The sequence below is a fragment of the Leptosomus discolor genome, chromosome 1 (genome assembly GCF_034619465.1).
Source record: "Leptosomus discolor isolate bLepDis1 chromosome 1, bLepDis1.hap2, whole genome shotgun sequence".
Taxonomy (NCBI): Eukaryota; Metazoa; Chordata; class Aves; order Leptosomiformes; family Leptosomidae; genus Leptosomus; species Leptosomus discolor.
In genome coordinates, this window is record NC_141391.1 from 155,216,183 (window position 1) to 155,240,872 (window position 24,690).

At 42.7% G+C, this 24,690-nt stretch overlaps 1 protein-coding gene across 2 annotated transcripts in view; it reads right to left on the reverse strand.

Annotated features, from left to right (window-relative positions):
• TMEM178B (transmembrane protein 178B) overlaps nt 1-24,690 on the reverse strand; it is a 220,020-nt gene that overhangs the window by 140,220 nt on the left and 55,110 nt on the right. For both annotated transcript variants that reach the window (XM_086467880.1, XM_086467872.1), the window contains exon 2: nt 18,804-18,917. In XM_086467880.1, coding sequence (XP_086324006.1) covers nt 18,804-18,917 — 114 coding nt within the window. The remainder of the gene's footprint in view (nt 1-18,803; nt 18,918-24,690) is intronic.

A 24,690-nucleotide genomic window follows, 5' to 3' on the forward strand; every position in this document is an offset into this window, starting at 1 on the left:
GCAGCCACATGCTCCAGCAGCAACTGCTGCCACCAAATGTTGCTCCTATGCCCTCTGCCAGCCCCGTTAAAGGCCGCCACCATACTCCACATTGTCCCCCTTATCACTCTGTGAGATACACCAGCAAGCAAATGAAGAAGGGATGATGCGCTTTTAGATGAATGTTGCCTGTCCAGCTCCAGCTGGTAGTTTAAATGGTTCACACCGAGAATTATCTTGAGCTCTTTACCCAATCATCCTGCTGAGGAGTCAGCTTGCACTACTCACCTCTCTCAGATCAAAGTAAACTCAGTCTCTTCTCTATCCTTTGACTGTCACCACAGGCAGAGGCAAGGAAATGAACCCAAGTATCTAAGATACCATCGTTCAAATAACCAAAAATTCTCTTATCAAGAGGTACCTGGCACCATCCTCGTTGCTACAAAGAAAAACTTATCAGGCAAAGAGAAATCAGCTGGGAAATCATGCCATAGTTACACATAGAAACAACAGGGATATGCATATGGATACTAGATAATTTAAAGTGAGAAAGAGTTTAAGATTGATGCATTTGGGAAGGAAGGGAAAAAAAAGCAGGAAAGATGAAGAGGCATAATTCAAAATGTTTATTGGAAGGTGTGAGGGAAAGGGAATTCTACCTAAGAAGCAACCCACTCCCCCAGACCGATACTCAGGCTTGTACTGCAAGACTATTATTTTGAATAGCATTCCTGAAGGAATCTCAAGTTTGGTAGTGTGAGCTACAGCTGTAGCTGTAATTATGACTACTCATCTCAAGACGGAAACTTAGTATTCAAGAGGTCCTTTGACTTCATCTGCCATTTGCCACATGTCTTTCAAAGCCAATTCACACCAGGATCACCAAGACAGTTTGCATGCATCATTTTTTGTGCTGGTTCATCTACTCCGGGAACAAACTATGGGATTTTCAAGATTCATCTTGACTTTCAGGGTCATTTGGGATCCTAAGTAGTCCAAGTGCTTTTAGAAATCAACACAGTATGGTAATTTATCCCAGAATTAGAGTTCTCCTGCTTTTGGAATACCAACATCCACTGTATGTGTGGTGGAAACTTTTCAGGCGTAGCAAAACATGTCCAGTATCGTGGTGCAACTTCGCACACAGCCTACTCTCCATTACTTGGTTCCTAGACAAAGTTCTCTCTTCTAGTGATAAAGCAGCATCTTCACTGGAAACCTCATGTCTAACACACACAGAAATAAGAAATACAGGCAAATCTGCCACAGGGACATCTTAGGCAACTGCCTTTACTAGGAGGTACTGCACATAAGAATAGCCAGATGCTGACAGTCTTACTCAGGCTGCTGAGGAATGCTGAGCCCTTTCCCACTGACCATCAGGCCTTTCGACCATACTTCATGTCAGACATCTCAAAATCAGGTACTCCAATTCGTTTCCCTCTGAAAAAGCATATGCTTTTATAAGTCGATGTCAAAACCATGCTCCAGGTACAGGACTGCTTTCTATCAAAGCTAAAAGGGCAGCTTTGTATGTGGGCTTTCCGAGGGCTGCCTAGACGTCACATTTTTCTCTACAGCTGCTAATTTTGCATGTGCAGAGGGTATCAAATACGCTTATGAGGTTTTTGTCACTCCTTTGTAAATACAGCCTGTATACTAGTGTACACACCTGCTCTTGGCGCCGAAGAGTTCAAGGACATGGAAAAAAAGACCATCTTGCCTTCCTGTTTCCAGGCCTAGGGCTCACCAAAATGTCATGACTTACAAATGGATGGAAAGCAATGCCAGCACCACAGACAAAAGGATTTACAAAAGAATTAATAAACGACTCACTTCTCTTGCCTCAGGACTTTTCTGGGTAAGTTATTACTCTTTAAAGCAGTGCACTGTGAGTAAGCTGCCTGACTCCCATTAACATTAGTAGCAGTGACATAGCATAAGCTTTATGTGCCAGTTTTGAGGATTAATCAGAGAGTTGTATCTGTAGGGTACTCACTTTGAACTCAGCAAATCTGCAACAGAACAACTCTTCTTTGTCAGATTCTTCTTTGAAGAAAAATCGCAAGGAAGTGGGTGGGCTGCCAGCTAAGCCTCCTCTTAACCCACCAGCACTTCCCCCATAACTCTAACAGAACAGTAAAGCAACAAGTGAAAATATTAAATAGCTGTCTCTTGCTACATCTCCAGCAATATCAGCCAAAGTAGGGGAGTAAGAAGGGATAATTTTTTTGGGAGCAGGAAGAAGAAAGGATAAAAGAAGTCACATAAAAATAATGCAATAAAAATATGCTATCAAGATGAGATTGGGTTGGGGTTTTTTTATGCAGGATGAAAGCTGGAACACTTGAGAATAATTTCCATGTATGGATTTAGAAGTCTAAAAATAACACCTCATTTAATATAAAAAAAAATTACAACTGACCCTAGAATAGATGGTGATGAACACATTCAACATCAAATTTTCTCTATTCTCTCTTCCCTTCTGTGCTTGCTGGCACCTTTCCCCCAGCCCAACCCTTGTCATTTCCCTGAAGAGGGAGGAGAGGTAATTGTTTCTCAGCAGCCTCAGAGCAGCTTTGGCAGAGCAGGACAGCCATGACAGCTAAGGCTTCGCAGCAGGGCGGCTCCCTCAGCTCGGGGCTTGTTATTGTTTGCCTGAGGTGCTGGGATTTTTCCTCACTTGATGTTACAGTGAAAAATTTCCACCTCCTGTGGTTTCCACGTGACGCTGCTCCGTAAGCTTTTAGACCTCACTTTCTGCAGCTCTTTTGTTCTCCTCCACTCAGCAGTAGCACATCTCCCCAGAACGGGCTTTTGGTTTGGTAAAACCCCCAGAAGGACCCACACAGGGGCACCACCAGGGAAATGGGAGTGTAGGGATGCAGATGGCTCTTGAGCCTTAGCCTTACCTTCCCAGGGGCTGGAGGCAGGCCCACAGCCCCTCTGCACCACTCCAGCTGCACCACAGCAGCTCCTTCAGCCCACTCCTCAGGCAGCTTGCACGCCTTCAGCTTACAGAAAGCCAAAAATCACTGACTCGGTGCTAAGTCTGTTTCTCCCACTTCACAACTGAATGAGAGCTGACCAGTCCCTCCAGAGGGTTCTTGCTCTCCAACGAAATCTGCTGGTGCAACAAGTTCTCAAGGCCATGTCTGTCAGGCCCAGTTACAACACACTCGCATCAGGCACCAAAGCGCTTCTAGCTAGCTGTACGATGAGAAGCATATAAATGCATCACATGGACACTCTCTGCCCCAAAAAACAGAGGCTGGATAAAGCCAAGGACCTAAAGACTGGGGCCATGAGCTGAACTCATACCCTACAAATGGATGCTAGTCTAAAGGATCTAACCTCCTCCAGGAGAGCACAACTGAAGCAAGATGTGTTCTGACGTGATGGCAGCCCGGGGAGCAGAGCTGCATGGCTGCATCTGCAATAGTGCTACCTTTCAGGAAAAGCAGGGCAACATTGCAGGGGAAGGCTTGAGACACAGCAGCAAAGCTGTCTGAAGACAAGAGTGCACTGCACCAACACGGGTTCAACTCTTGCTAGAACAACAGTTTGTACACGGTGATTAAGCACACTGGCGTGGCTGTAACTGGGAAAAGTGCCCAGCACTTGCCTGCAGTATGCCTGGTTTTAGCCGGTACTGTCAAGCCTCTTGCTTTCTCAAGCAATACGTGATTTCAGCCTTCCCACACACACATACCCCCAAATAAAGAGAAAACTCATCTTATCGCAGGAGCCAATGTTCTGTTCCTACTGTCTGTTCATTCACACCAGAGGCCCACTAGAACGCTCACATCCAACCGCATCTCATTTACTTTTATTGATGATGCCAGCATTGTAGCAAGAGAAACAAAACAACACATTGAACTCAGGACAACTGAAAAATCAGTTTTTCATTCCTTCATGAAAGAGTCAAGCATCAGCTATTGATATTTTCTAGCAGTAATATTCCACTTGCACTGATTACTCTCCTGTGTTACCTGTTGTATCATCCCAGACATTCACATACAGGTGGGTATAAGATGGGTATATACAGCAGTGCCTACAACAACGTTTTTCTAACTTGGTGCTCTAAGTAGCCAGTGATCCTGCCGGGAGAACTATTTTCTTAATAATACTGTGTACTGACAGACTTTTTAAAGTTACTTCACCAAGACCTGTGTTTTGATACTTGCATGCAACAGTGAGCAAGGCTTTCAGTACACAGCACTCTGTTAAGAAACAGAGTCCAGTGAATCTCACACACTGTCTAGTCACGCTGCCTTCAAGCTATACCTGCAAGGTTCATTGGGCTTCAGTGCACTAACGTGGCTATGTCCCACATGGTTGACTGAACGATCTAATGACACCTAAATGAACTATCATCCTAGACTTTTATGGAAGTCAGTGTACCAGATGCCCAGTTGCACATGATCTGGTACCAGTCTACATTACAGATGTTGACAAATATCAAAGTATAGTCCCACCTCCAGCTCTGTCCTGGATGCTGTGCTCTAGGGCATAGACATGCCCAAAGCTGTATGGCACTGCAGCCAGTGTCACAGACCACTGGTAAACAATAAAATAACAAACCTAGCCCTAGTCAAATAGTTTGGCCAGGATCCATCACAGTCAAACCTCAAGGCATAGCTACCTGTTGCGTGATCCTCATGTCTGTGCTGACATCATCCCGCTGGTGGGGTCATATATATATACTTGCAGGCAAGAGCTCTCCTATGGGTCCCTTGATACTTTGGGTTTGGGAGCTGCCTGCTAGCTATCAACATCAAACGTACTTTTAATTGCTGTTTTTGTTTTGTCATTTAGTTGAAATGAAGAGATTGATCTCTATCGATCTGTGGAAAGGCTCACTTTGTTTGCTCAACCTTTCTGTTGCTTATCAGGGTTGTGCCAAGAGCTTGACACACACCGACTGAGAAGCAAATTTCAAGAAGTAATGAGTGAGTGACAGCAAACTCATGCCAGTCTCATTCACTGTCAGACTTTGCTGCAAAAAGAAAGTGACAGAGACAACAGCTTCTGGTTATTGTTTCAGTGGTGCTAGCAATGTCAGGAATTTGTTTGATTTTCCCATGAATCTAATGCATCCACATTGCTGCACAATAAACAGAGGAGAGAGGTTCTCTCTATACGCAGAAGATCATCTAGGTATCGCATTTGTATTTCCCTCAGCAGCTTTTCCATTATTCTCTGTTTTCTTTTAGCTTCTCCACAGGTGTTTATACACATCACCTTGGCTTCCTTGCTCATATTCTTAAAGGCACCACTAAAAGCTCATCCAATTTCATCCTCAGGAAAAAAAAACAACAACAAAACCCACAACAAAAAACAACCACACAACCAAAAAAAACCCACCAGTGTCCCAGCCATACAAGGAGTTCCTCTCTTCTCTCGCTACTCTCCAAGGCTATAAGAGTCCTGCTCCCACACCCAGGAGTGTTTTCTCTACTCAAGCCTACAATACAGGAATAAAAGACTTGGAAAGCAGTAATATTCCTCCAGCTGCCAATCATGCCACTAGACAGCCACCCACCAGATGTCTTTCCCTTTCTATTAACATCAAAATGAAGGTGGCTGTCAAAGCAGGTGACTTTCTGCTCCAAACTAGGTCCCCCCAACCCCACCAAGATGAGATTGCTGTATGGGTCAGAGCCCTCTGCAGATGACTTGGGGCCATGTCAGCATCCTACCTATATCCCCTTTGACTGAAGCTCCTTCTGCCAACTTCATAGCCAAGTTCACAATTCTTTTAAGACGTTGCCGCCTAGGGATTAGCTCTCCCTGGTCCCCCACCCAGATGAAACCCTTTCAGGTAATGCATCTCTTCTGAGCTCTACACCACCAGGTTTAGAGGCCTCACAGACCTTAATACAGGGTCTTAGCCCCTACAACAGTATCTACTATGCCTTCTCTAAGCATTGCTTTTGTACAGCAACAGATCAACTGTTTGTGAGAAAAGGACAGCAAAACACTCATCATTAATCCAATAAGATGATGACAAATGGCCTCTCTTCTGGCTAGTAAAATACTGAGTCTCCCCTGACAGTGATTAAAAAAAAAAGAATATCCTTAAATTACACTTAATGTCATCTGATTGCCATAAAATGGGGATTCATTTACCTCTGGAACTCTGTTCTTGCGTAGGAGATGCCTTCCAATAGAAAGCCAAGGCCAGAATCATTTATCAGAGAATAAAGGATTTGCAGCATGTCTCGTATGAGGAGCAGCTGAGGGACCTGGGGCTGTTTAGCCTGGAGAAGAGAAGACTGAGGGGAGACCTTATCACTCTCTACAACTCCCTGAAAGGAAGCTGTAGTGAGGCAGGGGTTGGTCTGTTCTCCTCAGTAACAAGCAACAGAACAAGGGGAAATGGCCTTAAGCTGCACCAGGGGAGGTTCAGGATGGATATTGGGAAGAATTTCTTTACTGAAAGGGTTGTCAGGAGCTGGAACAGCCTGCCCAGGGAGGTGGTGGAGTCTCCATCCCCGGAGGTGTTTAAGAGATGGGCAGATGTTTTACTTAGGGACATGGTTTAGTGGTGTTGATAGAGCTTGGACAAAGGTTGGACTTGATGATCTTGAAGGTCTCTTCCAACCAGAACTGTTCTATGATTCTAACTAGCATCCAAAGATATACATCAAATGATCTAATCCACCTATGCATCACACAGATTTTCAAAGTGCTCCTGCTTGTGCTACCCTTGCTCCATCCAAAAAGCTTCACTTAACAGAGTTGTCAATTCAGCTTTTCAGAGAACCACCGATTCCTCCTGGAAAACTTTGAGAGGACTACTCTGAAAAGCTAATCCTATTGCCATATTAAGTAGGTTTTTTTGTTTCTCTGCCCTGTTCCTTGTTACAAAAGGCTTTTACATGAATTGCCCACTTAAAAAAAAAAATTCTTAAATCCTTTCACATGAAAAATCTGGTCCTCCCTGGAAGTGGTGTCACCACAGACTTTTCCACTTCATCAACTGAAGACAGTACAGAGGACTAGTGCTCCAGTGAAGGGTTAAGTGTCAGAGCCAAGGCTTATTTACTGAATAAAAATCCTGTTTTCATGCAAAGACCTAAAGAGCAATAAAACACATCAAAAATAGTCAACATGAAGGTCCTGATATGCTGAGTTCCATAAGAGATGAAGATACTCCTGAAAAGAGCCAAAGACCAGTTCAACCTAGGTTTATGTTGGAATAAATCACATGTAGCTCTAATATACCCTGGCAGTGGATTGTTCACAGCTAGTAATCGCAGTACAGGACCATACTTGTCAGTCAGTTCCTTACCCATGCTGTTTTGGGATGAGGCGCAGAGCTGGCTGTGGCCACTCTACTGGCTAAGGAGGATTCACCATACAGGACAGGTTCTGCCCAGGCCATTTTGAAATTGTTTGCCTACAGTTTTCTATTCAGTGTGCACTTCTTCCAGATTATTTTATGGTTCTGTAACAGGACTGGTAATTATTAGTTCTCACAATGTACTCATTTGATTACTTTTCAAATATAGTGACAGTTAAGATTACTTGCAGGTAAAACTCTTGAGTACCAGTATGTTATTTTTGCTGTGCATATCAGTTGTCATGACAATCAGCGAGGACACTGGTTTAGAGTCCAATTCATATGTGGCAGAAAGTCTACAGCACCTACACATATTCTAATGGAGATAATTTTTTAAATCGTTATTGTTTCTAGTTGCTCACCTTCAAATATCTCCAAGGACCTGGTTTTATGCAGATGTTGAGGAATCCCCACTTTGTATACATTAATTCACTACCAACCTTTGAAGGTTCTTTTGCCATTGTTTCTAAAAGAAAAATCACCACTAACGTATGTAATTAATTCGGGTTTTGGACAGCAAGATTTCACTTTTTTTTTTTTTAATGTATCTTTGTGAAACCCATTATCCTTGATATAGGAGTTGGCAATGATCTTTTCTAGGAGATATGCTGCATAATCTCTGGCACTACAGGAGGCAGCATCGTCTAGCACTTACAGCAGTGGTAGTCCAAGTTTTGTTTCTGGCTCTCCCACTTACTCTCTGTGTGACATTTAGCAGGTCAATTAGCTTCTCTGTAACTCTTTCTGCATGTGAAATGGGTGTACTTGGGTTGTATTCCTCCTTTGGCACCCTGTTTAAGTCAGAAGGATACTGAGTAAAAACCATTGCCCAAGTGTTTCAAGATACTAGGACGGAAGGTGCACTACACACTGCCAGTATTAACAGAAGAGTGTAATTGTGGAATCTGTTCCTTTTCACTGAAATATCAAAAAGTCTAAAATCTCAAGTAGCTTTTTTTTTTTTTTCTGAAATCTATGGAGTATGTTGCACTCAGATGCTGATTTCACATTATTTTTGTCTCAGAATATCTGTTCTTGTTTCAGTAGAATTATTATTCCGGTATAAATATCAACAGAACCAAACTCTTAGCTGGCAGCCTATTGCTCCCTTCTGATTAGGATCTTTGTGTATACAGATTCCTTCCGATACTGGAAAAAAGATTAAACCTTGTCTTGGCTGTTTAACACTTTTCTTCCCATGGCAAAACAATCAGATATGAGAGTGAGTTATAAGGAATGGCATTACATCATGCCCAAATATGTCATTATAACATGCTGCAGAACGGATTCTACAAGGAAGACTGATTTAGCATGTGCCTAGATAAGCAGCTAGTACCAAGCTAATGCATTGCTAAAGACTGTATCAGACTAAACCAGTAATTCAGCCACCTCTATGTCCCCTCCCATAAAATTTTAATAAACTCAATTTTATGGGAGGAAAGAAAAGACGGGGACCCTACTGAATTATTTACAGTCTTAGTTGTGTATGGCAAAGAAGCCCCTCTTAGGTCAGTAAGTGATATTCTTCCATCGATTTCCTTCTCTCAGAATATCTGGGTGAGAATCACAGTTGGGGGGGGGAACCAAACAAAACAAAAAAAACCAAAAGAAACAGTGATGCAAAGGGCAAGCCAGAAAAAGACAAAGCTGATGGAGGCAGAGATGAGGGTTTGTATTTATGAAAGGGATATTGATCAATCACACACACTAGCGGCAGATAGACTCAAATTAGCTGTCATAATTCTGGTGATGCAGAGGGACACGCAGGCTCAAGCTCCATTAAATATAACCTACATCCAGAGCAGCCAGATGAGATTTGTGAGACTGAACTCTGAAGTCCCACAGGAGATACCTGCAGTTGATTTATACTCCTGATTTCCTATTCCCTCACCAACTATGCAATCAGTTCCTGGAGGTGGGCAGGGAATAATTGAACAGCTAAACTGTGATTCACCCAGCCAATTAAGGAGTCTTGGGATGGGCCCTAAGACAAATCCTTCAGCTTCATCCAGTCTTCCTGGGCCAGAACTCCATTCGGCTCTGACAACGTGGCCAAAGTCATTATGGACCGATAAACAATATACGAATGAGGATGTAAAGCTGTATTATCATCTTCACACATTAATATTCACACATTTTGGACCCTGTCAGAGTAGCAAGTAGGAGGATGTCCTGGTCATACATGAGGATCAGGTTTATTCTGTGATTTAGTGTACAAAAAGCATCACTGCAAAACAGTAATTAAAGTCACAACCACTGCCTAGTAGCTATCAACATATAAAAAACACCTACATGTTTCAGCCTGCAGCTTCTGTCAGGGTCAAAGCCAGGTTGTTTGATTCAGAGTTTGTTGGCCCCTATCTCATGCTGGCTGCTGTGATGTTCCCTTGTGGATGGTGCATGGCTTTATGAACAAATCACAATAATCTGCTTTCCAAAGTGTTCCACTTAATTCTTTCTTCTTGCACTGAAGCAAGGAAGCACTTACTTCTCATTACTAACTCTGTGTGTGGCATGTGGCATGTAATCACCTTGGAATATTTAACTGGCTGGCTTTCATCTCACTAACAGTGTGGGGTGGGGTATCAGACTTGGGTATAAATAAACTGGGATATAAATCATCATAAACCAGGCATTAAATTGGTATATAAATCAAAAATTATAGAAGTCAGATGGAAGAGACCCATTAGATCATCCTGTTTGTTCTTTCCTGTGTTCTCACCCTAAGAACGCACAAGGCATCATTCTTGATTAGCCAAGAGACATAGAAAAACGCCCATCTCTCCCCCTCTGTGTCTCTCAAGAGGGAGAGAAGGGAAACAGAGAGCTCTGTATGCATATTAATAAAGCTATATTTTGACTGGCTGAATGACTGGAAATGATTAGCGATGGTATGTTTTACCTGTCAACATCTCCACACTGCAACAGGCAAAATGTCTCTAACACTCTCTTGCAAAAAAATCACCAGTAAGGCTGGAGGGGGTTTGCTCTCAATTTTCCTGCACCCAGAACAGCTCCATAAATACCCTAAGACTCCTTTAAATGATAAAGATAAAAACATGTCTTCTTTTTTCCCAATATGACAGCAGGAGACAACGTAAAACATCACCTAAGCCAAGATGAATCCAAATATCTGCACTTAACAAATACAACAAAAAACAAAAGCAAACAAAAAAATATCAAAACATTATGAAGGCTACCAAGTCAAGAGTACCAAAGTTAGGAAATACAAGAATGCGACCCTTTGAAAAGGTTGGTGTGAAAGTTGAGAACACACACAACCCCTCTAGCAAAGAGCAGTTGGAGCTGTGATCAGTCAGCTGACATACAGCTCCTCCTCCCTCTCATACAAGCACTTGCCTCTACACTTACCCCAAAAGTCCTTGGTGGTAAGTCAATTAATCAAAGAAATCTCTTTAGACATGGTCCCTAGCCATGTTTTCCTCATTTACTCTGACCTAGTGTGAGCTGGGTGACCATTTGAAGTCTGATTTACAGGGTGTGGAGCACTTACAGTTGCTCTGAAAGTCAGTGGGAGCTGTGCTCTGAACATACAAAATGCTATTTAATACTAAGCACTGTAAAACCCAAGTCTTCATCGTTTCCAACTGGACACCCAAAAACCCCAAACCAGTTAACTTTGATTGCCAGGCCTAAAGCGGAAATTATAGACCACTTCAAAAGGTTATTATATAATAATATATTTATGTGCCATGCTTCAGTACAAGAATTAGAAATGTGACAAAGCTTACAAAGTGGTTAACTCTGTCTTTGGATCAGGAGCAGTTTATTCTGCAATAAAAAGGCCAGCAACTACATATTAAGCAATGAAAAAGAAACCAAATATTGAGGACATCATTGAATAGAAACAGAATATCCCAAATGTATAGATCCTCTGTATGCAGGGGTCCTCTGGAAAAAACTGTATATAATTACAGTAATTAAAGACTTGATAATCAGTGTGCTCAGAGAAGATAAACTAATGCCAAATATGCAGCCTGAACTGTGTCATCTCCTAACTTTACATGCTTATGTTTGCAACCTTAAAAATGCTCATCTGATTTTAAGTTCTTAACTTCAAAACAAACAAACTGCAAAAGGAGGAATTCTAGCATAGGGTTTCTTACTGATTCAGAAGAAAGGCAAGTGGTTCATCAGCAGAACCTTCTGATTCACCTCTGAGCCCCTTGATATATGAGCTGGGGAAAGAACCTGCTGGCTGAGGAAGCAGGATAAGACCTCCCCTCTGCCAGTGTTTCACGGAAGTGGTAGCAGTAGATGAACAGTAAGACTCCTGACTTGTGCACTTTGAACAGGGCTTTGGCAGAGATTCTTCCTTATTCATTTCCCCACCCCTCACCACACACAAACAACAGATAGCTTGGCCATTTTTTGCACCTTTCTTTCCAATTTGTTCCAGTCCACCACTCCAGCCCTTATCCCAGTCTTAATGTTCAGTAACCCCTTGTCTCACCTCTCCCAACTCACCTGGACAAAGTTTCACTCCTTTCCTTGTCCTCATTTCCACCCTTCCCAAATATTTGCCATATTTTCAACTCTGACACCCCTGTTGACTCAAGACTAGGAGGTCTACTAACCTCCTCTCTTACTCCTTCCCTGCTTTTCTGTCTCTTAAGAAGCAAGGGTAATATGGGAAATAAAAAGTAGCATGCAGTTGGGAAAGCTATTCACTGGTGTAGGTATTAAGGTCACAGCCATATTAGCAGATCCTAAGATGAAGCCTAGCAGAAGGCAACAAAATCCCTTACAGATTTCAAAATAGGTCTTAGATTTTGATGCCAAGAAAACTTTTTTTATATCTTAGCTTGAAATAGCAGGATATGAAGAAAACCCTACAGCAGAGAGAGAGGGAAATGAGAAGGTCTGTCACTACCACCTGGTCATTAGCTATGGGAACAATGAATATGATGGAGATCCAACAAAGCTAGACCTCCAGGCATGTGAGCACCTGCCGCCTGACTAACCTCCAGGATGGCTGCCCCGTCTGCTTTAATAACCAATGCATTAAGGAATGACATCATATTGCCAGCCAAATGGCACTGACCAGCAGGACGGTGTCATACTTCAGGGTGTACCTCCATCTGGGGTTCAAGGTAGCTAATTAAAAATGAAACAGCATTTCCTTGTAGAGGAAGATAGGAATGGAAAGAGACCCAAGGGAGTATGGGAGAGAGAGTGGAAGAAAGGAGCAAGAAAAGTGGGATGCTGCCTATTTATTTCAAACACTGCTTTCAGTAGTATCAAGGGAAAAAAAAAAAACAACACAAAAAACAAAAACAAAAATTCTCTCAGGTCAGCACTTAATACAGATACAACAATGAAATATTTATTGCTGCTTATAAAAGCATATAGGGTCAAGCCCATGAGCCTACTGGTGTTACTAATGCACTGTCAAGCTATCAATTGAGCTTCTCTCCAAATCTCAACATCTTATTCCATGGAACAAGAAGGCTTGGGAAGCCTGTAGAAATTAGAAGTATAGACATTACATTTTTTTCCAGAGTGCTCATTGTTGCCACTGCTATCAGCACCATAACCAGCCTCCACAGAAAAAGACTTTTTCCAAACCCGCCCAGTAGTGTTACTGGTTATAAGGAGGCATTTGCGTGCTTTGTAGGCCTAAATGAGGAAGCATTAATCTCCTGCAAAGTTTGGACCGTTAAGGATGATAAAATTCATTCCGCTTTCAGCATACATGCTATATGAATTAAAATATTACCACTCTCTTCATCCTGTAGAAATCCTTCATTTCCTCCAATACTTGCTCTTCCCAGAATGTGCCAGGCTATTACTTTTGACTTTACAACTCATTTTTTATGCAAATGGCTTTCAGACCACCACAAACACAGGATTATTGCAGTTTTCAACAGTGCAGACAAACGTTATCATTACAATTAACACAAGGCATTATGGTTCCTCTTCTCCTGACAAAGCAGCTCCCCATGCCAATGCTCTAAGTTCAGAGCCCATAGTCTGTGGTCCCACAGTAGAAGAGGGGGAGGTAAGAGACTAGCATTGTGGGACCTCCTTTGCCTAACAAGGAGCATTTCCAAAAACCACCAGGAAATTCTAAACATTCCTCAGGAAGCATCAGCTACCTATTTGTGAACTGGTTCTCTCTAAAGCAGTCGGGTAACACGGTTTCTAAGCTGTGCAGGAAGAGATCAGTTTCCATAGCAATTTCAGCCACTTTTTGCCCAGATGTAGCACTCTCCATGTTCCTGGACACAAAACATGGCTGCTATGGAAGACAGGCCTAGGTAGCAATGGCAAGCTGGAGAAGAGCAGACAAAATCCCCACTTTTGTGTCTGCATTTAATCCAAAGTCCATATTCATTTTTGTGATATACAGGTAGGAAGGAAAAGTAACAGATTTAAAGACCCAGCTATCTACTTCACATGATAAGCTCTGTGAGTCAGTAAAATAAAAGCTTTTGGAGAGAAGGAAGAATTTTTCATCTCTCTCCTAATGTGGAGACTTCCATGCAATACAGCGCAAGCCACTGAGAGCTCTGCCATACAAAGGCTCTGAGCACCACGCAGCATTCGTCCATTCCAGCTACCAAGGCAGGAGAAAGGGAAGAGGCAGTGGTTTGACTTGTTCTCCGGGAGAAAAGAAATCTTACTCTTCAACAAGACACATCGGCAACTTGCTTGTTTGCAGCACATCAAAGCCACAATATTTTCTTCACCTGCCTTGGAGAGAAAGTAGCCCTGGAAAAGTTCCCACTTACCCTTCCCTTGCCAAGACCACAGTGAGGAAGACTTCAGAGTGACCCACAAGCATCAGCCCTGTGAGGGTCCAGGCAGGTCTGAGCCCACAGCAGGCTAACCCACAATCCTGTAGTACCTACACAGTTGTTCTTGCCGAAATCATTCAAGGAATAGATACAGAAAGGAGTCCCACAGCAAATACAAGTATGTTCAAAGGTAAAAGTGGGAGAGGAAGCATAAGGTATAAACTAAAGCAGCTAGAGGCAAAAATAAAACATCATCATGCTAGACTGGCTCTAAGAAAGTATGAAGGCAATCCCTCTCCTCTTACCTGCACCTTCCTCCCTTTTCTGCACTATTTGGCTTCCTCAAAATAAGTTTCTAATTCCACCTCCCCCAGCAAGACAACTAAATGTACATAGCTGGCTTGAGCATACTTAGAAATTCCTCTCTGCATCCATCCTCTATGCTATGGTTACCCTTTTTCACAAAACAGTTGTTTCTGAAAGACTTCAGCAGAAGATCAATTTAGAGTCTGGGTTTTTTATAGCCTATTTGCAAAACAAAACCAAACCAACACCACAAAACACCACCACCACCCCCCACAAAAAAAAAACAACCACCCAAACAGGAATGACTTTCCTACAGTCCTTCTCATGGTATAAAACAGCATCAAGCCAACAGGTGTCTGTTTCTCCAAGTAGTAAGCCAGCAAACTAAATACTCCCTGGGCTTTACATGCCTTACCCCTCACAATGGCGTTAGAGAACAACACTGTCAGTTCCTGGAAGATGCCAAACTGAATACAGCACATCCCCTCATTGCCTTGGTGGTACTACTACCATTTTCAAAGCAAGCATAGCCTTTCACCTTCTTTGCCATAATACACCAGACAATGGCTTCCTGAAGTTTTTAGGACAAGAGAAAAAAAGTTAGCATCAACATAGCCTCCTTTTTATGGTCAACTCTCTTAAAGCACAAGCATCCAATTAAGGTGCTTATTTCATCATCTGAAAATGCCTCTCACCCCTCCCAATACCTGTACCATATTCTACAGCTAAAACCCTTGCCATGATCACTTTCCCTGTCTCTTATGAACACAAGCTTGTAGCATACTGAAAGTGAACCTACAAGAATAGCATAAAACACATGGAACTGAATATGTGAATAAATGTAGAACTGTTCAGATTTTCTTGGATTTTTATTCCAATAACATATACCTCCATCTCTAAAAGCGTCAGTGATGCTGCTGGAGTTTTTCAGAAGCCAGAACTATGGATCAATTTTCTGTGTACAAGGCTGGGGCCAAAAAGTGACAGGGTAAATGCCTCATAGTGACTCAATCATATCATTACACTGGCATCTTCCATAAAGAAAGTTACTCATGCTCAAAGCTGTTGGACACAGTTTTCCTTCTCTTCTCCCTTCCCCTCCCAGCTCATATAGCCACTCATTTTGTCTAATTAGATGAACATTTATCTCCTGACAGGTGAGAGCTGGCAATACAACAATCATCCTTCCCTCCATCCCTGTTTAACCAGACAGCTGAAAGGAAGTGATTACAAGGAAGTGAAGTCCTATTTCCCTGGCTTACGCTGCCGTAGGCGATCAATTTGGAGCAAAGATTCAATGTCAAATTCAAAATGTCAATCAGAATGAAACAAGATAAAATAAAAAAAAACTATTAAGTCAGCTCCCATCGTTCCTCCAGGTCCAGCTGCTCCCCTGGGTTCTTCTAGCATAGCTGACAGCACAGGTAGAAGAATATCCTTCTGTGCTGACTGGTGTCATGAGGTCCTCAGCCTCAAATTAATTGCCCCTCACCCACTCCTGCAGTTCAGAGAAACTGCTGGAACATCAGTCCTGCCCACTAGTCTGGGAGGAAAAAAAAAAACCACAACAAAACCCCACAAAAAACAGTCTGCTAGGCATGGCTGGAGCCCTTTCTCCTCTGATTCTGCAGCCAGTAAACAGGCAAAGCAACAGTTTTCCTTCCCAGGCACCATGGTTTGCTGCCCATGCACCACGGAAGGAAACTGACCACTACTGAAATACAAATATGGCAAAGGACAGCAGTGGCTTCAGCCTGGAAGAGGCATTTTTCTTTAGCAGGGTGGCCAGACACTCTGGTTTCACCTTTGCTGTTCCTCTGAAATTCTCTAGAATGGCATTTTTCACCAGGAAATACTTTTTTTGCCATCTCACACTACAGATCTGAGAAATTACCCATGGCAAGAGCAGGAAGAACCACAGGCCTGGGTCCTGCTCCTTTTGCTTTTTGTCACAACACTCAGCAAAATGGAAATTCTGAATAGGAAATTGTTCAGAGGAAAATAATGGCCACATTGACTTGGAAGCACTTCTACTTCAGGATGAGCAGTGGTGAGCTGAAGTAGCTGTGCCCTGGATGAAGCTAGTCCAGAGGTGTAGAACCAGGTCAACTGCTAAGACAGGGACTAAAGTTACAGAGACTTTCTGAAGGGACTTAGAGTCTTACCCCACTTTATGCCTACTCCACTGCAAAGTGAGAACATCCCCCTCAAACAAAACACAATTTGAAAATATTGGTATTTCCCTTTGTCTTTTAAAGCAGGTGTTCTGGAGTGAAACAGCAAGGTCGCTGTTCCTACAGAGGAAATACTCATATAGGTTCAATCTTAAATGCAGTGATCTTCAGACCCTCCAGTGGCTAACCCCATCAAGCACTCACCATTGCACCCAAATGCTCTGGAGGACAGACAGCTTCAGCAATGTCTCCTTCCCTGTCTTTAGATACGGAGATTCAGACTCCAGTTCTATCTTCATCTACCTACACTTATCTGACTCATGAACTCACAAGAAAATCTAGGTCAGAAATATGCATGCACACCCACAGCGTACCCTCCCCAGGAAGCGAACTAGGAGCCTCACCCTGAAAGTAAGTGCCTTGGACCAAATCAGATATGTAAATGTGTGAGCACAGTGTGTTTAGACTGCCACTTTGGAGACTGACAAATGCCCTACTGAAGGTTCTCATCAGCTGCCAACACATCACCCTCAGGAACCTGCTGATCCCACCATGGGACACACACACCAAGTGTCTTACATGGCCAGGTATATTAGTAATGATATTTAAGGGTGGGGTGGATACAAACACAGCTTCAGAGTAACCCTTTACTTGAGCCATTGCTGAGATAGATGAGTGTATTTAAGACAGTTATTAAATACTACATTAAATAGTGAGATTCCCAGTGGACGGTTGCAGAAAAATAGTTGTTGCTCACAGCAGTGGCAAAAGCACACATACACAAACAAAAGCATAAACCAAAGACCCTTCCTACTGCCCTATGAACCCTAACAGAAGACTTTTTGGGTATGGGGGGGCGTGCATTCCTTTTTGTCCACAGATGAGCAACATTAACATAAAACTGACACCAGCAGAGATGACAGGTGCTAGCAGAAAACCTGAAGGCAACCAAACCACCTGATCTTCTGATTTCAGGGACAAATGAGCACAGCACAGTATTTTGCAAGACCAGCCTCTTACAACTTTGAGAGGCACGAGTTCGATATTCCTTTTCTTTGTCAAGTCACAATAAAAACATGTATTTATCCACACAGATGGATTTCAAAAAAAAAAAAAAAAAAAAATTAGGAGTTTAGCAAGACCCTCTAGAACTTAGTGCTTTACCAGATTTGACCAGGCAGGCCTAGAAGCACCAGTGAGTCTCAAACCAGGCCTGACCTTACCAATGCAGGAAATAGACTGTTTTGTAATGATACACTTTCTCCTCCAGAGCTTAAAAGGACCCTCCGAAAGCAACAGCAACATAAGACAGGAGTGAAACAGAGACTGAAAGCCCTGAGAACACCAGGGGTCTTACACATTTCTCAGACTGACACAGCCTGGTCAGCAGCTGCTTACTACCACCTTTCAAGGTTTTCAATCAGAATCAGCATCCCTCAACCCCTGCCATCTTCAAGGAGCTGTTAACTGCTTCCACTGAGACAGGGGAACTCAGGACATTCATCAGTCCCCACTACACGTTAACAAGAGCAAGTTGCAGTGGCATCCTTCCGTGTGAAATCCTACCTCTTCCATTTTATCAGTGAAAACCCTTTTCTATTTCCAAGATGAGAAGGAGGAAAGCTTTAAGGCCAGCCAATACATCCCAAGGCAATTCCATCCCTGTCAGATCTTGTTGCTTCTGCAAATGTTACAAGTTGGTGACCACTGGCTACAATTATCACTGAGGGCTAAGCTCCTCCTTTGTGCCTTAAAGGTTGAAGAATTTCTCTTTCTAGATCTTCAAAGGACAGTGATGCCACACTTGCCCAGGAGCTGCTGGCAGCAGGACATACTCGACAGTAAAAGCCAGCAATGAATTCTCCTGGAAGCAGGAAACTCAGCAGCAGAATGAACTGCATGAGAATATGCTCACGTACAGAGCATTCTACTGAATTAAAAAATAGGGCATTGATTTTGTTATTCATTTTTGTATTTAACTCAATATTAATCTCTGCATACAAATGCCTCTTCCCCACTGCCACTTTCTCATGCCTCAGCAGAATTTCTAGTCAGCAGCAGAAACAGAGATGTAGGTCCTAAGAACAAATCGATCAGTCTGCTACAAAGACAAACTGTATGCGAGAAGAGGGCTCTGAGCGGGCTGTCAGTCAAAACCTCTGTGCTCATTTATCAGTGAGTACCTCCCTTAGTCCGCGTGTGAGAAGAGCAGAGAAGAAAGCCAGCAACACTTACGCAAGGCATGCCACTCATCCTGACGGATTGTCTTGGTGATGTTGTAGGTGAGGTTCTTGGGAATGGTCGCTGAGGAGTAGTGGTACTTGATGTACGTGCACCGCTCAATTGCTCCTGGGAAGGGCAAAATGCAGAAGAGAAAGTGCCATTAAATGAATGCAACATGTCATCCCAGCTGTAGACCAGATGGGCTTGACAACCAAAAACAAAGGCTAGGAGCAAAGCAATCCCTACCATCAGTCCACCATGACAACTAATGCTATCTTTGGCACAAGCTATCTGTAGGGGAAGCTCACATCCAAACTTATGATACACCAAAGGGCCTGCAGTAGCTGCCAGAGCGTCTGCTTTCACTGTCAGATACATATTTGTGGAAAATCACCCCTTCTTTCATTTCTTTTCTCTGAATCAGGAGCTAGCAGCAGGCGTACCAGCATTTACTGTGTAGAAACTGTAAATTCACATCTTAGCTTATCGTCCAGTAATGTCTCTCAATGCCCATACTCCAGGAGATACACAAAGCAAACAACTTTGATCTTCCCTTCAGTAATAAAAAACAGCACAGGAAAAATAATATGTAGAGAGAACAATTTTCCTGACCCCCTTCCACCACATAGCCAAGACGACAGACACGCAGAAAGATACATAACAGACTACGGTACATCTCTTGAAGGCACCCAGACACTTTCACAGCAGGCTCAGAAACAGAATTTATTGGCACCCCAGAATAATGAGCCTCAGATGGCAACACGAATGGCTGAAGTGGGCAAATTTTTTCCCCAGCAGTCAGGATTTCATCTGCGTTCCACAGAAAAAAGCACCACGTGCTGCTTCTGTTTGTCTTCTGGTCACATTATTACATTCTCCTTTTAAGCCCCTTTCCTTCCTCTACAATAAACACATCTCCAGGCCCTGATCTCCTGGCACCTCTCTGCATGGTTATTGTCCTTAGAGGAATGGGTTTGGCATCGCCTGATGCTTTCCATGAATTATAGCCTAGCCAAGTTCCGCATCTGATCAGAAACCCGTGATAGTGCAACTACTCTCACATTGATGGAAAACAGTAAGGTTTCCTACATCCCTTTTGCCAGCATCCTCAACTTAAGGCTGGCTTTATTAGAACTTCTCACTAAGCAGTCAGATTCAAAGCTCAGGAAAGTAATTTTTCCATTAATATTACGGTATTTTGGATCAGGCCTGTAATAACTAAATAGGTATCCCTTGATGTGCTTGGACACACTGTTTGCTACTAGCTACCACTGGTCAGAGAAGCAGCCAAGCTGGAAATGCTTTTGTGTATTAAAGATACATTACGATAGACACTCAATAGAATAAATGAAATGAAGCAATGAATTATATAAATAAGAAAGTGTGCTATACACGGAGAGGCAGGTGGAGAACATTTACTGTCAGCCTGAACTGAAAAGACAGAGCCATTAGCCTCATCGCAACAGCTCAAGGGGTTAAATATGCTTTTATGCCACTAGAAATACAGGTTTCTAGCTCCGGTTGTAAACTATTACTTGGCATGAACTTAGATCATATACCATGACTTCACAGCATGAATAAGAAAACACATGAAACAAAATGATTAGTTACATCACAGTCTTCCAAAGTTAGTGCAATACAAACACTTGAGGTCCTCATTGTTTGCTCCTCTTAAGCATTCTTCACATTCTGCCTTTGACAGCAATTAGATTAGACAAAGCCAAATATTATAGGGGGAAAAGGCAAAATATTTACATATGTATCCGCCTGCCCTGACAGCGTGATGGGCTTCTGTGTGAGTCTGCACCATCTGGGCACCAAATGTACGCCCAGAATTAAAGTTTCAAACCAAGAACAGTATTTAAAAAAAAAAAAAAAAAGACAGCTAGCGTGCAAAGAGCTTTAAAAAAGCCCCAAATCACAATCTTGCCTTCTTATAGGTTTTCCTATCCCCTTTTGTTCAGCTGCTTTCATGGATCAGAAGCATCGCCAAGAAAATGGAAAATGCTTATTTGTCAGAAAATAATCTTTAAGTTATCAGATACCTGTCCAGAGAAGAGATTTATATAGAATAGCAGAAAAGGACACAGAGCCAAGATTCAAAATAAAAGCGTACAGAAGGAAATAAGAAAAATCCTGTCCCATTTCCTATAATTTCTGCTATAATCAAGAGAAAGCACCTCCTCTTACACCAATGAGGCTAATTTCTAGCAAGGTCCACCAAACTTTTTATTCTTACTGCAGATACTGTTAGCAGTAACGCAGTGAGCTGTTCACTATCTTGTATCACCAAAGCCTAAAGCAGAAAGAGAGATTACGGTTTGAATTCAGGTCATTGCTTCACCAGATACATATAATTTGGGGCTTGTTCTACATCCCTAGGGCTTTAATGAGACTTAAGTGCATGTTTAAAGGCTGTTTATAACTAAGAGTACAACTGCAGTGGCAATGGTTCATTGGCAGCTGAAGTACAGGCAGATTTGAATGGTAAATTCCACAACAATATTCTCTCCAGCCACACAATGTATTTCAACACTGTTGACACCTCTAAATAACATGCTATCTGCCAATAAACATCACCACTTCAACCAAGAGTCTGTAGAGACCGGAAGGTAAAGTGCTCTTCAGTGTACATGGTGAGATACGTTCTCCTTTTTCCCCTACTTGTTTCTGAAATTTCAGGGCTGGACACCACGTGCACTCAGCAGGGCTGAGCAGAGTACAGAGAACACCCTTGTACTGGCAATTGTCCCCGATACTTGACTTACACAGGGAAACAGACACCCAGGTCGGACAGGCAAGGATGCTGCTCCTGGACTTTCATGCTTCTCTGAAGCATTAAGCATAGGTTCACTGTTAGAATGGGTTAGCCTAATTAGTTTTTTGTTTCAGGGCTCAAAATATTTCAGTCTAATCCAAGTGACTGTGCTCAATAAAGGGATAAACAGGTGAAATGTAATGGTCTATGATATACCAGAGGTCAGCCCACATAAGCTAATGGGGCCTTTTGGCTTCAGGCTATTAAACACTCCTGTGAACGCTGAGTTTAATACACTCAGGATAACGTAGTCCAGAGTGTTTTAGAGTTTTCTTCTATTAGCTTCCTGCAGCACTTCAGTTACTTCAGACTCTAGAACAGAACCAACTGCTGGAAAGAGCATGCAGCCATCTTCACCTACATGGCCACCGCTGATAGGAGAGGCAGGAAGGGTCTCACTGGGAACCTCAAGTTTTTCATGGCCCAAATTGACGCGGTTTGTGATTACTTGGCATTTAAACATGAGCCATTTATCTAGACCTGCTCTCACAAGTGCAGGAGAGTGACCCTACTGAGTTAATGCCACTACATCAGTGTTTATCTAGCTAGAGGTGAGAATTAGCTTTTGAAACTTAGAAAACAGCTTTCATTTCCCTGGACCTGCCGAAAAGGATGAGTTTATAGCAGTGAGAATTTCATACTTTATGATGTTTCCCTACTTGTCCTACATAGAAGAGAACTAGGTTCAAACCCCCAAACATCCAGATCCTGGAGGACCCTGGGAAAGCAGAGGCAGTGACTGCAGCAAGGATCAGAAGTACTGCTGTCCTGGAAAGTCCTCTCAGGAAAACCCTAAGAAATCCTTACCTTCAGATGAATGAAGAGTTACATTCACTCCAGTCTTTGGGGTGGGAGGGGAAGTAAGAGTATGAAAAAGCAAAACCAAAACACTTTCCCTTCCATATCCTCAATAGGGTAACTGCTATTTAGGGAACATTTCCAGCCTTCAGCACTAACTTAGAAAGACAGAATGCAAGTGCAGCTGAGCTCTGCACTTGGCTCAAATAACTGGGAACAGTATTTATACAGCAAACCAGTAAGCAGGTTTTTTCCACCTATGCAGCTGCCATAGCAAGTGTTATAACTGGCCACAAGAAACACAAAACAATCACAAAGCTGCTCCACTGACAGATACAGGATACCACCTGAAGACATTGTGCGATGTTTTTCTATTCCATTTTCAAAACTATCCCAGTATCCTGATGGTAGTTCAGCTGCTAGTGAAACTCAGCTCCCACTGCATTACTAGGGCTGTAAACACTACCCCAGTAGAGGCCCCAAACTATCTGGTAATGCATAGGGTGGCCAAACCATTCTCCTACTCTAGGATGAATAGGGTTGAAATCACTTAAAAGGAAGGTCGTACTGCTGGTATCAATACTGTGTTTGTCTGGCGAGTAAACAGACAACTTCTTTCAGAACTCTTGAGCCAGTGTCTTTCTTCATCACCAAGGCCACCCCATTTAAATACAATAACATTTCAACACTTTTAAACTGCTCCAAGGACGAGTCTTGATCCATGGTTAATTTCAGAAATAGAATGAAAATTCAAAATGCCACCAGGGTATTGGTCACATCAGTCCTAAAATTTGGATCCCAGGAGTGCCCAGAGGCATCTGCCCCGTGAGGTCAGCTTGACTTTTGCAAAGGTGATTGTCAAGTTTCAGGAATTTGCACTGTCGCTGTGATCATATAGTTCAGTCTTCTGCATAATACAGACCAACTCCTCTTAGAGCTGGTGACAGAAAGTAGTCCTTCAGATGGTTTTTCATGAAAGCAGTAGTCTCAGAGCAGTTAGGTAAGCGTCAGTAATGTCACTTCAGGTCTAGCCAAGATGGCACATAGAAGAGTTACTTGCCCGGGTTATCTGACTGTACTCCCCCCTCCTGCCAACGAGGGCTACAAGATTTCACATTTCCCCCCCAACTGTCAGGGCTGCAGATTGTGGAACCATCCTTAACATTCAGGTATGGATTAGCCCAATGCCTGTGAACAAGTTACCTTCGGTAGCTGAAGGGCTCACAGCTACACATGAGAATTTCTCGCACTCTAAGACTCTTTGCAGCAATCCTTGGGTAAGAGCAATCAGGAATCTTGGACAGATGCAGGGAACCAGCAGCTCACTTGCTCTGGATGAACTATGGCATGGCCATTCCAGTCTTCATAACAAGCTAGCACTGACACGGCAGCCACCTTCCTTTCCGTAACACAGGCGGTACCCATTCTTCTCCTGTAGAATGTATGTTGATTTCTAAGAAGGATCCAGCTGTACAGCTAGTATTTGTTTTATTACATTTCCTGCCAAGGCTTTTGATATGATGAGCTTCCCTGAAAAGACTGACATGGATGTTCTGAGCCTCTGCTACCTCCAGGCAGCTTTTCCTTCTTCTGTGGTGTAGATACCTCTGGATTAACTGTTCATAGCAAGCAATTTATTCCACAAAATTCACCCTTTGTGCTAGTTCTAATTTTTACAAATCTGTATGAGAATTACTACACAAACATTTCCTAGTAAAAGGAATCTTAGCCTCTGGCTTGCAAACCGCACTCACTACATATATTTGCTATTCATTATGAGAAACTGCCTTCTGTATGAGAGATTGCCTTAATCCCATGGTTTGGTTACTGTTCCCTCATTGGATGACTATATCCATACCAAGCAGAGAGATGATGTAGATCAGTCATTTAGCCTCTAATTGTTTCACATTATCTTCAGAAAATCTGTAGAGCAGAGACAATTTATAGGGTTTGTTTTTATTTTTTTTACCATAACATTTCAGTAAGGTTTCCAGGGGCTATAATCATAGTTAGGGCTAGGATCAGGTTACACAAAGCAATTGCATGTGGCATATACATCTATTAATGTCTTAAAAGTCTTGTCTGCCTTTGAAAATTTCATTGTTAAATTGTGCTAGCATTTTATGCAGCCTGCAAACCAGCCCCGGCCATTCAGGCTGGTGCAACTTAAGAATTATCACCCTCAGCTGTATGTGCTGCCCTCAGTCTCTTAAATCATTTCATATGAACCATCAGAACTCATCTGGAGGTACCTTAATAGAGGCAAGGTTGTTGTTGCAGTTT